This window comes from Heptranchias perlo, chromosome 26 (assembly GCF_035084215.1).
Source record: "Heptranchias perlo isolate sHepPer1 chromosome 26, sHepPer1.hap1, whole genome shotgun sequence".
Taxonomy (NCBI): domain Eukaryota; kingdom Metazoa; phylum Chordata; class Chondrichthyes; order Hexanchiformes; family Hexanchidae; genus Heptranchias; species Heptranchias perlo.
Genome location: NC_090350.1, coordinates 19,798,049 through 19,810,632, shown reverse-complemented (window position 1 = coordinate 19,810,632; position 12,584 = coordinate 19,798,049). Strand labels below are relative to the sequence as shown.

The window sequence follows — 12,584 nt, the reverse complement described above, 5'->3', positions numbered from 1 at the left end:
CCACCCCCTCCTCCCAAGCGTGGCCCCGAGAATCCCCCCCCCCCAAACTAACTGCCGGGATCCGTCTTCACGGGTCCTCGACTGCAGCCTCCTGCCGTTTGTTTGCGATCCAGCCCGCCCGCCAGGCTGTCAATCTGGCCAGCTGTTGGACGGGAGACTGCAGCATTTTATTTAAAGGAGGCCCTGCCATTAAAATCTATGCGAGAGAACCTATGCTGAGTGCTCAGGACTAGGGATCTGCCAACATAATGGCTATAAGGTGTTTATCAATTACTGAGACAGACCTACTAGTTGCTTATTGTTTGTGGTCTTGGGGGAAACTGCTTTAAGCCCTACCTCATTAGCATTTTAATAACCTTCCAACTCAGTACTTTTTAAATTAAAAATAACTTGTGTGAATACACTTTGTTTTAAAATACAACTCTTTAAAAAAGAAAATCAAAAATCCCAAAATGTAACACTTTCTATATGGTTCCTTATCAACTATCTTCTGAAACTCCATGCACTGCACTTTCTTTCTCAATAGACTCTATTATTTCCTCAACTAACTCTTAAATTTGTCAGACATGACTCGCCTTTTAAAAATCTATTCTGGTTGTGCTTAATTAACCCATGTGAGTATTAATTTTATTTCTCTGGAAGCTCACCCACTATTGATATTAGGCAGCCTGATCTATAATTCCCCCTTTCTGTACAGAAATGTTACATTGACATTCCTACAGTCCTCCAGCACAATTTCCATATCTAAGAATGATTGAAAGTTTGGGGTCAGAGCCTATTTCCTGTCTGACTTCCTTACGTAGTCTAGGATGCATGCCATCAGGACTCAGTGGCTTTTCCATCATTTTTTTCAGGACTACTTCCTTATTAATAGTTATCCTAGCCAATTGCTCCACCTCCTCCTCTTGTACCCTTTCATCTACACTATCATAATCTTCTGTGAAAATCAAGATGAAGTACTCATTTAATATCTCTGCCATTCCTTCATCCTCCATAAGAAGATTTCCTTTTTCATCTTCAATTGGCCCTGATTTTTCTTTAAGCGTTCTTTTACTGGAGAATGAATCAATCTACTTTCACAGCTGGATGGGAAAATGATTTCTTGAAAGAAGACACTAATCACTCACAAAAAATACAACTGTGGGATAAGGATGGCAGCAAGGCTGAGGAGAACTCCATACTGGCCTGGGTTGAAGGACTGCCTCTGGGGATAATGCGTGCATTAGCGAATGGCTGCTGGCAGGTGGGCAGGTATACTTGTCTTTACAGCTACTGTATAGATGAAATAGTAAGAATAACAGTGTCCCAAACTGGTATTGGAGGAGCATTCTCTCAATTAAACCATTTAGAGAGTAGAACATCCCTTTAAAGGAGCTGTTTGCCTTTGATGGTGTTGTGGTCTGAAAGAGCATTACAATTCTACTACCAACTATTGCCAATGAAAAGGTCACCAGCTCCCCCCAGTGGCCCAGTGGGTAAATGCAGCACCGAACCATGTAGACCAAGTTGGATTCCTGTCCTGTGCTGGGTTAGTTGGTCTCAGCCAGGAGATCAGGGACACAGATTATAGGGCAACAGTTGAGGCACTACAATTGGCTTCAGTACCCTGGGCTAGGTAGGGGAAAAATCAGCTTGGGTTTCTGACAGCTATCCATTGATTCCTACTGGATAGTGTGCATGTATAAACATTGGGTGAGGACAGGATCAGGTTTGACTGTGATGGACTGCCAAGACTTGCTGTCTAGCTCACATATTAAGAATGGCATCACTTGAGTTTGGCACTGGAGGGGATCTGACACCTCTGGAACCATACCCCAGGACAAGACAGTACTTTCAGGAGAGAGAGGGGAAAAATGATGAGACAATTGGAACAAAAAAACCTGAATGTTCTGTATGTTGAAATGGGTGTGGAATGAGTGTCACTATTGCCATCACAAATCATACCTTCACACATTAAATAAAGCAATTCACTGATCCTACACTCTCAGTTGGGAGCCACAAAAGGGAGCATGGGTCACAGGTACGGTAACAATTATGTAATACTGATTTGCTGACCAGTGCTGACTTTGAGTGGGAGTGGTGAATTTACCCAACGGTCTCCATGAAAAACATTTGGCAAACAATTTTGTTTGCTTACAAACACATGATGAATGAAAATACTGCAGTGTTACTTGCACATGATGCCATCTAATGGAAAAGGTACTTGTTACTCATTAAATATCTTTAAAAAGACATGACACACCATGATTTGAATCATGATTTCTCTGCGCTCACGACACATTCATATGACGCAGAAGATAAGATTTAAAAAATGGAAATACTAATCGAGTATTTTTTCATGCAGTGAGTTGTTATGATCTGGAATGCACTGCCTGAAAGGATGGTGGAAGCAGATTCAATAGTAACTTTCAAAAGGGAACTGGATAAATACTTGAAGAGGAGAAAAACTGCAGGGCTATGGGGAAAGAGCAGGGAAGTGGGACTAATTGAATAGTTCTTTCAAAGAGCCGGCACAGACACGATGGGCCAAATGGCCTCCTTCTGTGCTGTATGATTCTATGAGTAATAAATGAATGGACATGTCCTGTTGAGTTAAGATGACGGACTTACCGTTTATTATCTTCAACCTGCACTCCAATAGAATGGAACTCTCGAAGGCCTTTGCTATCTGTGTCAGAATCAGTCATAGTCTCTGAACTATCCACCTGATATGTTAAAAAGACAATGGAATCTTGTTATAGCTACTGCAGCAAACCAAACTGGCAAAAATCAAGGAACAGCTTTACCAGCCATGACTAAACTGAGAAAAAAAGGACTTGGGAAACATTGGATTATACAGTGAGATGTCACACATGCATTCACCTATATGACAAAGATAAAGCATTTGTATCTTGGGGTATATTATTTTATTCCTTTCCCTTGGGGCACAGTACACACAGGATTAAAATTGAGGATCACTTATAGAAAAAATAGCACAGGCTTTTTGATAAATATTACATCCAAAGTCAAACAATTCTCTGATATAAATGTAGAAATCAGGGAGATATGCATATATAAACTTCGGAATCTGTACCTGCTTGCTCGGTCCATTATGTTCAAAATACCAATAAGTGTCAATACTAATAAGTGTCAATTGGATTCTTCCTGCAGCAGTCAGGTGGGACAGGATAACTTGTTCATCAGGTGGAAGGCCAAGCCATTCAATTCAAACACTAATATCTTTTGTGTATATTGTAAGGTATATGTTTGATTGGCAGCTCTGACTGATTTTGAGAGATACACTTTTACATTTCCTTTGTTCTGGTATACCTTAAAAGGAATTTGAATGGTGTATTTTTGGCTGACTTGCTCACAGCCAGCAGTCATTCTAAAGCCATCTTAGAAAGAGGCAGGTGAGAGACTCCCTTGGATAGTCAGCAGCAAACCACCATGTAAACATTGAGCGACCAAGTTACAGTGCACAGGAAAACCGTCTTTGTTGTTTTCGATATTCCGAGGAAGAACAATAAATTCTGTGCTTACTGTAAATCTACTGTTTGTAATTAATACTATTCATTTATTTATTCACTGTTAAATAAATCTGTCTAGCAGATTATAGCCAAACCCACATTTTGACAGTGTTTACCCTTCCACTTTTCCTAAGTTAAGGAAGCCACACGGTGGGATGTGGTATACACAGTAAGCCCAAATATAAAGGTAAAAGTTCCAATGCTCTGCTCCTTGGGGAGTGTCAGGAGTGCACATCAGAAAACTGCGCACTTTAAATGGATAGAAAATGATGGATGGAGAATGGGCTATTGGCGATATTGAGCAATTTGCTTTTAAATCACATTGGATATCTATTTAAGGAGAGAAAAAAAACAAGAAAACTTTCAACAGTAGAAATACATACTTGATGATGTTGCAGTGATTACTCTGATGTCACAAGGTCCTTTATGATATCGTGAAGCAACTCAATTACCTTCAGTGTTTCAACATATTTAAAGAGATGGTCTTTTAAAGGAGTCTCACCATTGCTGTTCCCTTTATAAAGACATTGTTTTGGCTGAAGGGTGATAGCAGTCAGAATTGCTGTATGGCTGTTTCATGCTGTTATGTTGTGAATGATATGACATTTTTGTGATGTAATCACATGTTTCAATGTGGCTTGTGTCATCATGTTAGGGCAAACGTAGAAAACAGGTTTCCTAAAACGATTTCAAGTACCTTTTTAAAGAGAGGTCTCACCAACTTAGATTTTTCGATTAGCATTAACACCAGTGGTAACCCATTGAGTGATCACTAGTGTTAAAATAACACTGATCAGGGAATAAAGGCTGCCATCTTTAAAATCAAGGGGTCTGAGATTCCTCAGTCCATAAGGTAACATGTGTAACTTTTAATGGATCCGCTGTGGCATGCAGTGGTGTCTGTCAGAGATACAAGTAACTGGTAATGAAAAATAGCAACCAGTGACAGCGAGGAGGCTTTACAATGCTGATGAACGAGGTAATGGAGAGACTGGAGCACATGTGGGGAGGGGCATTCTACCAACATGCAAAGAAGGCACAGTATTTGTCAAAATATCATTGACAACATCAGGACTGTCTCCTCTTCTTGGAGGATCTGGCAGGAGTTGTGGAAGAAAGTGAATAATTCAAAGAGAAGCACAAAGGTAAGGTATGATTAGAACTGGAAAGTAGAATGATAAAGGTTAGCTCTGCAATCCCACACTCCCAATGGGAAAATTGTGCTTAAAGGGAGCGTACGTCAGGGAGAGAGCTCCAACATTGTAGTTCCAGTTCTCTGACCCATGCTCCCTGCAAATGAGTGGTCACGATATGGAAATTACACATGCTGCAAATTACACATGATGGGAGAATTAATGCACTGCATGGGCCAAATTACTATATGTTAATTCCCAGAGCTCTCAGCATACAACAGAAGGGGTCAGCATGGCAACACACGATGACCCTTTAAGCTGTAGCCTTCAAGATAAAGACCTGTAACAGTAGCATTTCCTTTCTTGCTCTTTCCCAAGTTTCAAACGTGCTGTCTTAACACAGGGCAATAAATGGAAATTGCATATTCATTTGCCAAAACTGCATACATTAACATTTAATCATGGAACCTCATCAAAGGGAACCGTTGGAAAGGTGAACACTGATGATATCATTGGGAGAGACTGGCTGGGATGGGTTCCTGAGCCCAACAAAATGAGGAAGTTGAATTAATCTGACACACAGAGTCATTGATCTTTTATTTAAGGTGTGTAGATAAGAACATAAGAAATAGGAGCAGGAGTAGGTCTTCGACCTCAACTCCACCTTCCTGCCCGATACCCATATCCCTTGATTCCCCTAGAGTCCAAAAATCTATCTCAGCCTTGAATATACTCAACGACTGAGTATCCACAGCCCTCTGGGGTAGAGAATTCCAAAGATTCACAACCCTCTGAGTGAAGAAATTCCTCCTCATCTCAGTCTTAAATTGCCGACCCCTTATCCTGCGACTATGCCCCCTAGTTCTAGACTCTCCAGCCCGGGGAAACAACCTCTCAGCATCTCACAATCTTATATGTTTCAATGAGATCATCTCTCACTGTTGTAAACTCCAGAGAGAATAGGCCCATTCTACTAAATCTCTCCTCATAGGAGAACTCTCTCATCCCAGGAATTAATCTAGTGAACCTTCGTTGCACCGCCTCTAAGGCAAGTATATCCTTCCGTGGATAAGGAGACCAAAACTGTACACAGTACTCCAGGTGAGGTCTCACCAAAGCCCTGTACAATTGTAGTAAGACTTCCTTACTCTTGTACTCTAACCCCCTTGCAATAAAGGCCAACATGCCATTTGCCTTCCTAATTGCTTGCTGTACCTGCATGCTAACTTTTTGTGTTTCTTGTATAAGGACACCCAAATCTCTCTGAACACTAACATTTGATAGTTTCTCACCATTTAAAAAACATCCTGTTTTTCTAATCTTCCTACCAAAGTGAATTGCCTCACACTTCCCCACATTATACTCCATCTGCCACCTTCTTGCCCACTCATTTAACCTGTCTATATCCCTTTACAGACTCTTTGTGTCCTCCTCACAGCTTACTTTCCCACCTATTTTTGTATCATCAGAAAACTTGGATATATCACACTCAGTCCCTTCATCTAAGTCATTAATATAGATTGTAAATAGCTGAGGCCCAAGCACCGATCCTTGCAGCACCCCTAGTTACAGCCTGCCAACCTGAAAATGACCCGTTTATTCCTACTCTCTGTTTTCTGTCTGTTAACCAATCCTCTATCCATTCTAATATATTACCCCCAACACCATGAACCTTTATCTTGCATAACAACATTTTATGTGGCACCTTAACGAATGCTTTTTGAAAATCCAAGTATACTACATCCACTGGTTCCCCTTTATCTACTCTGTTAGTTACATTCTCAAAAAACTCTAATAAATTTGTCAAATACGATTTCCCTTTCATAAAACCATGTTGACTCTGCCTAATCATATTATGATTTTCTAAGTGCCCTGTTACCACTTCCTTAATAATGGGTTCCAACATTTTCTCTACAACTGATGTCAGACTAACTGGCCTGTAGTTCTGTTTTCTCTTTCATTCCTTTCTTGAATAGCGGGGTTACATTTGCCAACTTCCAATCCACTGGGACCGTTCTAGAATCTAGGGAATTTTGGAAGATCATAACCAATGCATCCAAATCTCTGAAGTCACTTCTTTTAGAACCCTAGGATGTAGGCCATCAGGTCCAGGGGATTTATTGGCTTTTAGTCCCATTAGTTTCACCAGTACTTTTTCTCTACTGATATTAATTACTTTAAGCTCCTCATTAGCCCCTTGGTTCCCCACTATTTCTGGTATGCTTTTTGTATACTTTGAAGACAGATACAAAATATTTGTTTAATGTCCCTGCCTTTTCCTTATTCCCTATTATAATTTCTCCTGTCTCAGCCTCTAAGGGACCAATGTTTACTTTTGCTACTCTCTTTCTTTTTACATACTTGTAGAGGCTCTTGCAATCTGTTTTTATATTTCTTGCCAGTTTACTTTCCTATTCTATTTTTTCCCTTTTTATCAATTTTTTGTTCATCCTTGGGGGACTAAAAGGTGTAAGCTCAGCTCCATTGCAGTCAGGCTCAGTAGTTCCTTGAAGTCAACTCCCTCAATGACGCTTTCAGCACTCAATTTTTGAACAAAAATGTTCAAAAAGAGATGCCAAACCAGGATTTTTAAAAGGGTTCCCGAATGTAAAGCTTTCAGAAGTTTCTCCGCTGTGTAAGGAGAATACACAATGAGAGGCAGCAACATAACAAGCACTCGTGTAACATTAAGGGCACTGACTGAGCTATAATGGCTATTAATCAAATGCCAGACTCAACAGCAAATTGCATTTACATAGCAACTTTAACATAATAACCATGATGTGGAGATGCCGGTGATGGACTGGGGTGGACAAATGTAAGGAATCTTACAACACCAGGTTATAGTCCCAACAAATTTATTTTAAAATCACAAGCTTTCGGAGATTATTTCCTTCATCTGACGAAGGAGATAATCTCCGAAAGCTTGTGATTTTAAAATATATTTGTTGGACTATAACCTGGTGTTGTAAGATTCCTTACATTTAACATAATAAGACATGCCATGTCAATGCACTGAGACAAAATGGTCATTGGTAGGAAAGTAGTTAGGGAAGGTAGTTGAAGACATGGTCAAAGAGTTAGGTTTTGAAGGGACTTTTTAAAGAAAGGAATGAGATAGTTAGGTGGAGGAGTTTTGAGAGAGAATTCCAAAGTGCCTGAGGCTCTGACACCAAAGGTGGAGACGAGGCAATGGGGGCTCAAAGGGGGCCAGAGTCAGAAGAGCACAAGGTGCATCTTAGCACACAGCGCTGGAAAAGGTTGACGAGGTGGTGGGAGGGGGTGAGGTCATGAGATTTGTAAATGAGACAAGGGTTTTGAATTCAAAGCATTAGGAGATGGCCGCCAAAGGAGGTCTGTGAGACAGGGGTGATATGGGAGCAAGACCTTATGCGAGATGGGACAAGGGTGACAGAATTCTAGACAAATTGCAGTTTATGTAGGGTGGAGCTCAGGAGACTGGTGAGGAGAATGCTGGAGGAGCCAATCCTGGAGATGATGGGGTGGGTAAGAGTTTTGGTGGTGGTGGGGGTGAGGTAAGACTATAAAATTGTGGGATATGGGGTTTGTAGCTCAGCTCAGGATTAGTTTTATAATGTGTACCATGAGATGTTGAGGCTACTTTATGCATTAATCTCTGAATTTCTATGTCAGTTTTAGCTGTTATGAGGCACTCTTATACCTTTTAATTTTGTTATAAAACAATTGGATTTTGAATCCTGCTCTCCATTTTACACTTTACATTTGAGCTGATCTCTTAGGATTGCTAGGCTCCCTGTACAATACAAAGACCCAGCGTGCAAACACATGGGACCAAGTTCCCTTGTTAACTTGACTGAAATCGGTGCCTTTAACCCAGAGGCATATTCACGGACCCACATTTTTGTGCGTGTACAGTGCTGTCAATTAGCCAAATGATAGGTTATTTACACTATGGAGTACCACTATTGAGGGAGAGCCATATGTCTGCCCTCAGCTTCAGTGTAGGCATTAACCCATCTTGAAGCTGGCACAGTGTATCTGCAGCACCAGACAGTTTACTGAAACAATATTGCAAGACACACGGTGGCCAAATAAGTATGTGAATAACTGTTTTATGCAAAGACTTCTACACTCAGCAATACATTTGGTGCAAAAATCTAAGTATAATTAGGACTAGGACATTTCATTTTTCCTGGTGAGATATTATTGTACTGATTTGAGGAAATATATTCTACTGACATCTGTTGTGCATGTAAACAGTTTAATCTACTACAGATGCGGTAAACTATGAGAATTGGTGATTTTGAAGCTCTGAAAGGCCTGCTTCCATCAACCAGCTCTATGCCAACTAAAAGCATGAGCCATGTAAGGCTTTTTGTTTCATTCTTTTCCTCTCCTTTATTAATGTTCTGCCCTTATCTTGCATATGCCATTGACTCAGGGGAGAGGCAGAAGGTCTGCCAAATCCATGCTGGTGCCACTTGATTCAGGAGCTGTAAAATGAAGCTCCCCTTCCAAGCAGAGGCTATGGTATCTCTCTGCGACAGGGAGGGAATTTCAGGGGGAAGCGGCATGCCTGGTGGTCCCATGTACCTCGTTTTGGCTGGCTGTGGGTGCATGTTTACAACTGTCTGGGAGCAGGCTGATTGCCCACCCTTGTAGTTGCAGACTTGTCTAGGCCAGACAGACTGAAGATGAAAAATAATTTATTTAAAAAAAATTACATTGAGAAAGTGCTAAGAAAAATAGTTAAAATCTAAATGATTAAATAAAGTCAACGTTTCTGCTACATGTAATTGTCCCAACGTATTTCTACCTCTTCTTTCTTATTATCCGTACTGCGGGCAAGTCAGAAAAGTTCTATGAAGTAAATAAATAAGATTGCCTGACATCTGACAGTTTACCGCTTCTGTATTAGATTAAACTGTGTACATGCACAACAGATGTCACTAGAATATGTTTCCTCAAATCAGTACAATAATATCTCCACTTGCCTGGATGAGTGCAGCTCCAACAACACTCAAGAAGCTCGACACCATCCAGGGCAAAGCAGCCCGTTTGATTGGCACCCCATTCACCACACTAAACATTTACTCCCTTCACTACCGGCGCACTGTGGCTGCAGTGTGAACCATCCACAGGATGCATTGCAGCAATTCGCAAGGCTTCTTCGACAGGACCTCCCAAACCCGTAACCTTGACCACCTAGAAGGACAAGGGCAGCAGGCACATGGGAACAACACCACCTGCACGTTCCCCTCCAAGTCACACACTATCCCGACTTGGAAATATTTCGCCGTTCCTTCATCATCGCTAGGTCAAAATCCTGGAACTCCCTACCTAACAGCACTGGGAGAACTTTCACCACATGGACTGCAGTGGTTCAAGAAGGCGGCTCACCACCACCTTCTCAAGGGCAATTAGGGGTGGGCAATAAATGCTGGTCTTGCCAGCGTGCCCACATCCCTTGAATGAATAAAAAAAAAGATTCAAAGTAGGAGAGAATGAATGGTGGCAGGTCTTAACTCAATGCAGAATGAAGAGAGGCTGAAGAAACAAACTCTGCTCTCATTGTAAAACAGATGGGGGAACTGAATGAAGCTTTTAATATATTCAGAGTGGATGTGGCGAAGTTGTTTGTGTTGAAGAATTCTGAACATGATTAAAGCTATAGAAACACTAAACAAAATGTAGCTTCAGGAGTAACCATTTCACAAGAGATGTTAATTAGGAATTGGACTGCCAGTTGGTGCAGAGAAGGAATAGATAACTGAAGCATTCAAAAGGAAAAGGTAATGGGCAGATTCTCAATTCAGTAGTGACTAGGAGGCTACGGACCAGAGCAAAGCAGCAGGGAGATGGAAGTAGACCAAGGGGTCATATACCTAAATAATAGTGAGATAGATGGGCCAACTTGTCTTATCTCATTCATACCTTTTAATTAAATATATATTAAATGATTACCTGTATCCCTACAGATGAACGCCACTTTCTTTGGCGTGGCTGTAGCTTTGGTTCATCGCGACTCAGAATGCCTTTACTAATTCCAGTTCCATCAGAGCTCTTCATTGAAGAACGACTTGGGGCAAAGGACTCCAAGGCCAGATGCAGTGCTTTAGTACTGTCAAGACTGTCTGTTGAATTGCACTGGGATTTAATATCTTTTGACCAGGACGTGGGCCGGTGTACCTCATTCTGCAGGTATGCATCCTGGGTTGACTCTGTGCTGCTCTGGGCTGTCACTGAGATAATTGGTTTTGTAGCCATCCGAGGAGGAATTGGAGGAGCTTTCTTGTAATTAAATGCTAGAATTGGGATTCAAGGTAGAAGCATATTAGAATGCTTAATTCCACAATATTTTGCATTTAGAATGACATTGTTCATTATAAACATAGTGGCTGATAATGCAATGATTAGGTCTCCTTAGCATTAAAGGGGTATGTGATACTGAAGCCTGATCCATTCAGTGCCGTGTTCCCCTGCTGCACTATAATGTACCCGTGGAGCATTCAGGGTGCTCAGAGCCAGCAAACTGTCTATGAGCTCATTCTGGCAAATGGATCTGACATAAATTAGGGGCTCTCCCCCAATATGAGATGGAGACACCTGAGTCATGCTCCAGATGCAGATCGTCAGCTTGGACCAGATGCTTTAGTACATTTAATACTTTAGAACCAGATGTCCATTTTTTGTTTGCAGGTGTTGCCCTCTCCTTCCAATATAGCTTCCCTTCTATTGGCTGTTTCCTTTCTTTCGTTTCCAATGCCCAATCCATGAAAGGTGGTCCTTGTGGCCGAAGGAAATTATTCAGAATATTTGGCAATGCAAAAGGACAGCCAGCAGCTCTTTCAAGACTGCTGGAGCGTAACATTCTTGGGTGTTCTTTATCATGCTCCCAACATGTCACACCCTAAGTGCCAGGAGCACCATTAAAATATGTAAATGAGATAGCCTTGCATTATCATATGCCATCAGCTCATTTCAATGCCTGATGAGCAGTGGTCCAGGCACATGCTGGGTATAATTTTGCTTTGCATGTGCATATCAAGATGAGGGAAAAACAGCGCAGAGCAAAAGAAAATGTTTTCAGATTACATTACTGATAACTCAAAGGTCAGGCTATGGATTGAGCCATTGAAAAATCAAAGATCTTTGGCATAATCCTAAACCTAAAAATTGGTTCTCAAGACAGCAACTACAAATGCAACAACAGCACGACAACAGCAATAACTTACATAGAACTTACCATGCATCGATGTCTCTCAACACTTTAGAGGACCAAAGAAAACAATGGCCGCCAAGCAAGAGGGGAAAGGGAATAAGAGAAAAGACTGAGGGAAGGAGAGGTGAAGGCATGATTGAACACAAGGGTTTTTAAGTTTTTGAAGACAGGGAGGGAGGTGACAAGGTGGAGGGACATAAGGAGGGAGTTAGAGAGGGAAAGGATGTGAAAGAGTTGCCCTGGGTAGTCCAGAGTACCTAATGTACCGGGGTAACATTTCCACTCTCTGTCCTTATTGTCTCTAACAGCAATCTTGGAAAATGTAACTGGAGCTTTTTGGGAAATCAGGTAGCGATCCATATCACTGGATCTCTGCTTGAATTGCATAGTGATTAAACTGCCGTTCTGTGAAAGTTTAATTTTAATACTGAACCTTTCATGTGGGGAATGATTTGTGTGCTCATCTCAACCATATAAAATGGGTGATAAAGGCCCAGCACATTTGGAGCTTCTTGTTAAAGCTTAGACTACGGGATTGATGATAAGTGGATATTTTATAGTGTAATTTTTCTTCAGATTTTTTTTTTTTGCAAGTATTTTGATTGCTACAATTGAAAATTAGAATATGGGAATTTCTATATTTGTTTTTTGGAAGAGGAAGAACTCCCTGAACTTTTATACCTCCAGTTCATTCCAACCTACCATGGGGAACAGCCACATCAGTCAATCTATAGTGCA

The 12,584-nt window shown here is 41.1% G+C and overlaps 1 protein-coding gene across 1 annotated transcript in view; it reads right to left on the bottom strand.

Moving 5' to 3' along the window:
• Positions 1-12,584, bottom strand: part of LOC137342532 (disks large-associated protein 2-like) — a 198,138-nt gene that overhangs the window by 31,468 nt on the left and 154,086 nt on the right. The window contains exons 6-7 of the mRNA XM_068006468.1: positions 10,589-10,929; positions 2,611-2,705 (exon numbers count right to left, since the gene is read on the bottom strand). Coding sequence (XP_067862569.1) covers positions 2,611-2,705; positions 10,589-10,929 — 436 coding nt within the window. The remainder of the gene's footprint in view (positions 1-2,610; positions 2,706-10,588; positions 10,930-12,584) is intronic.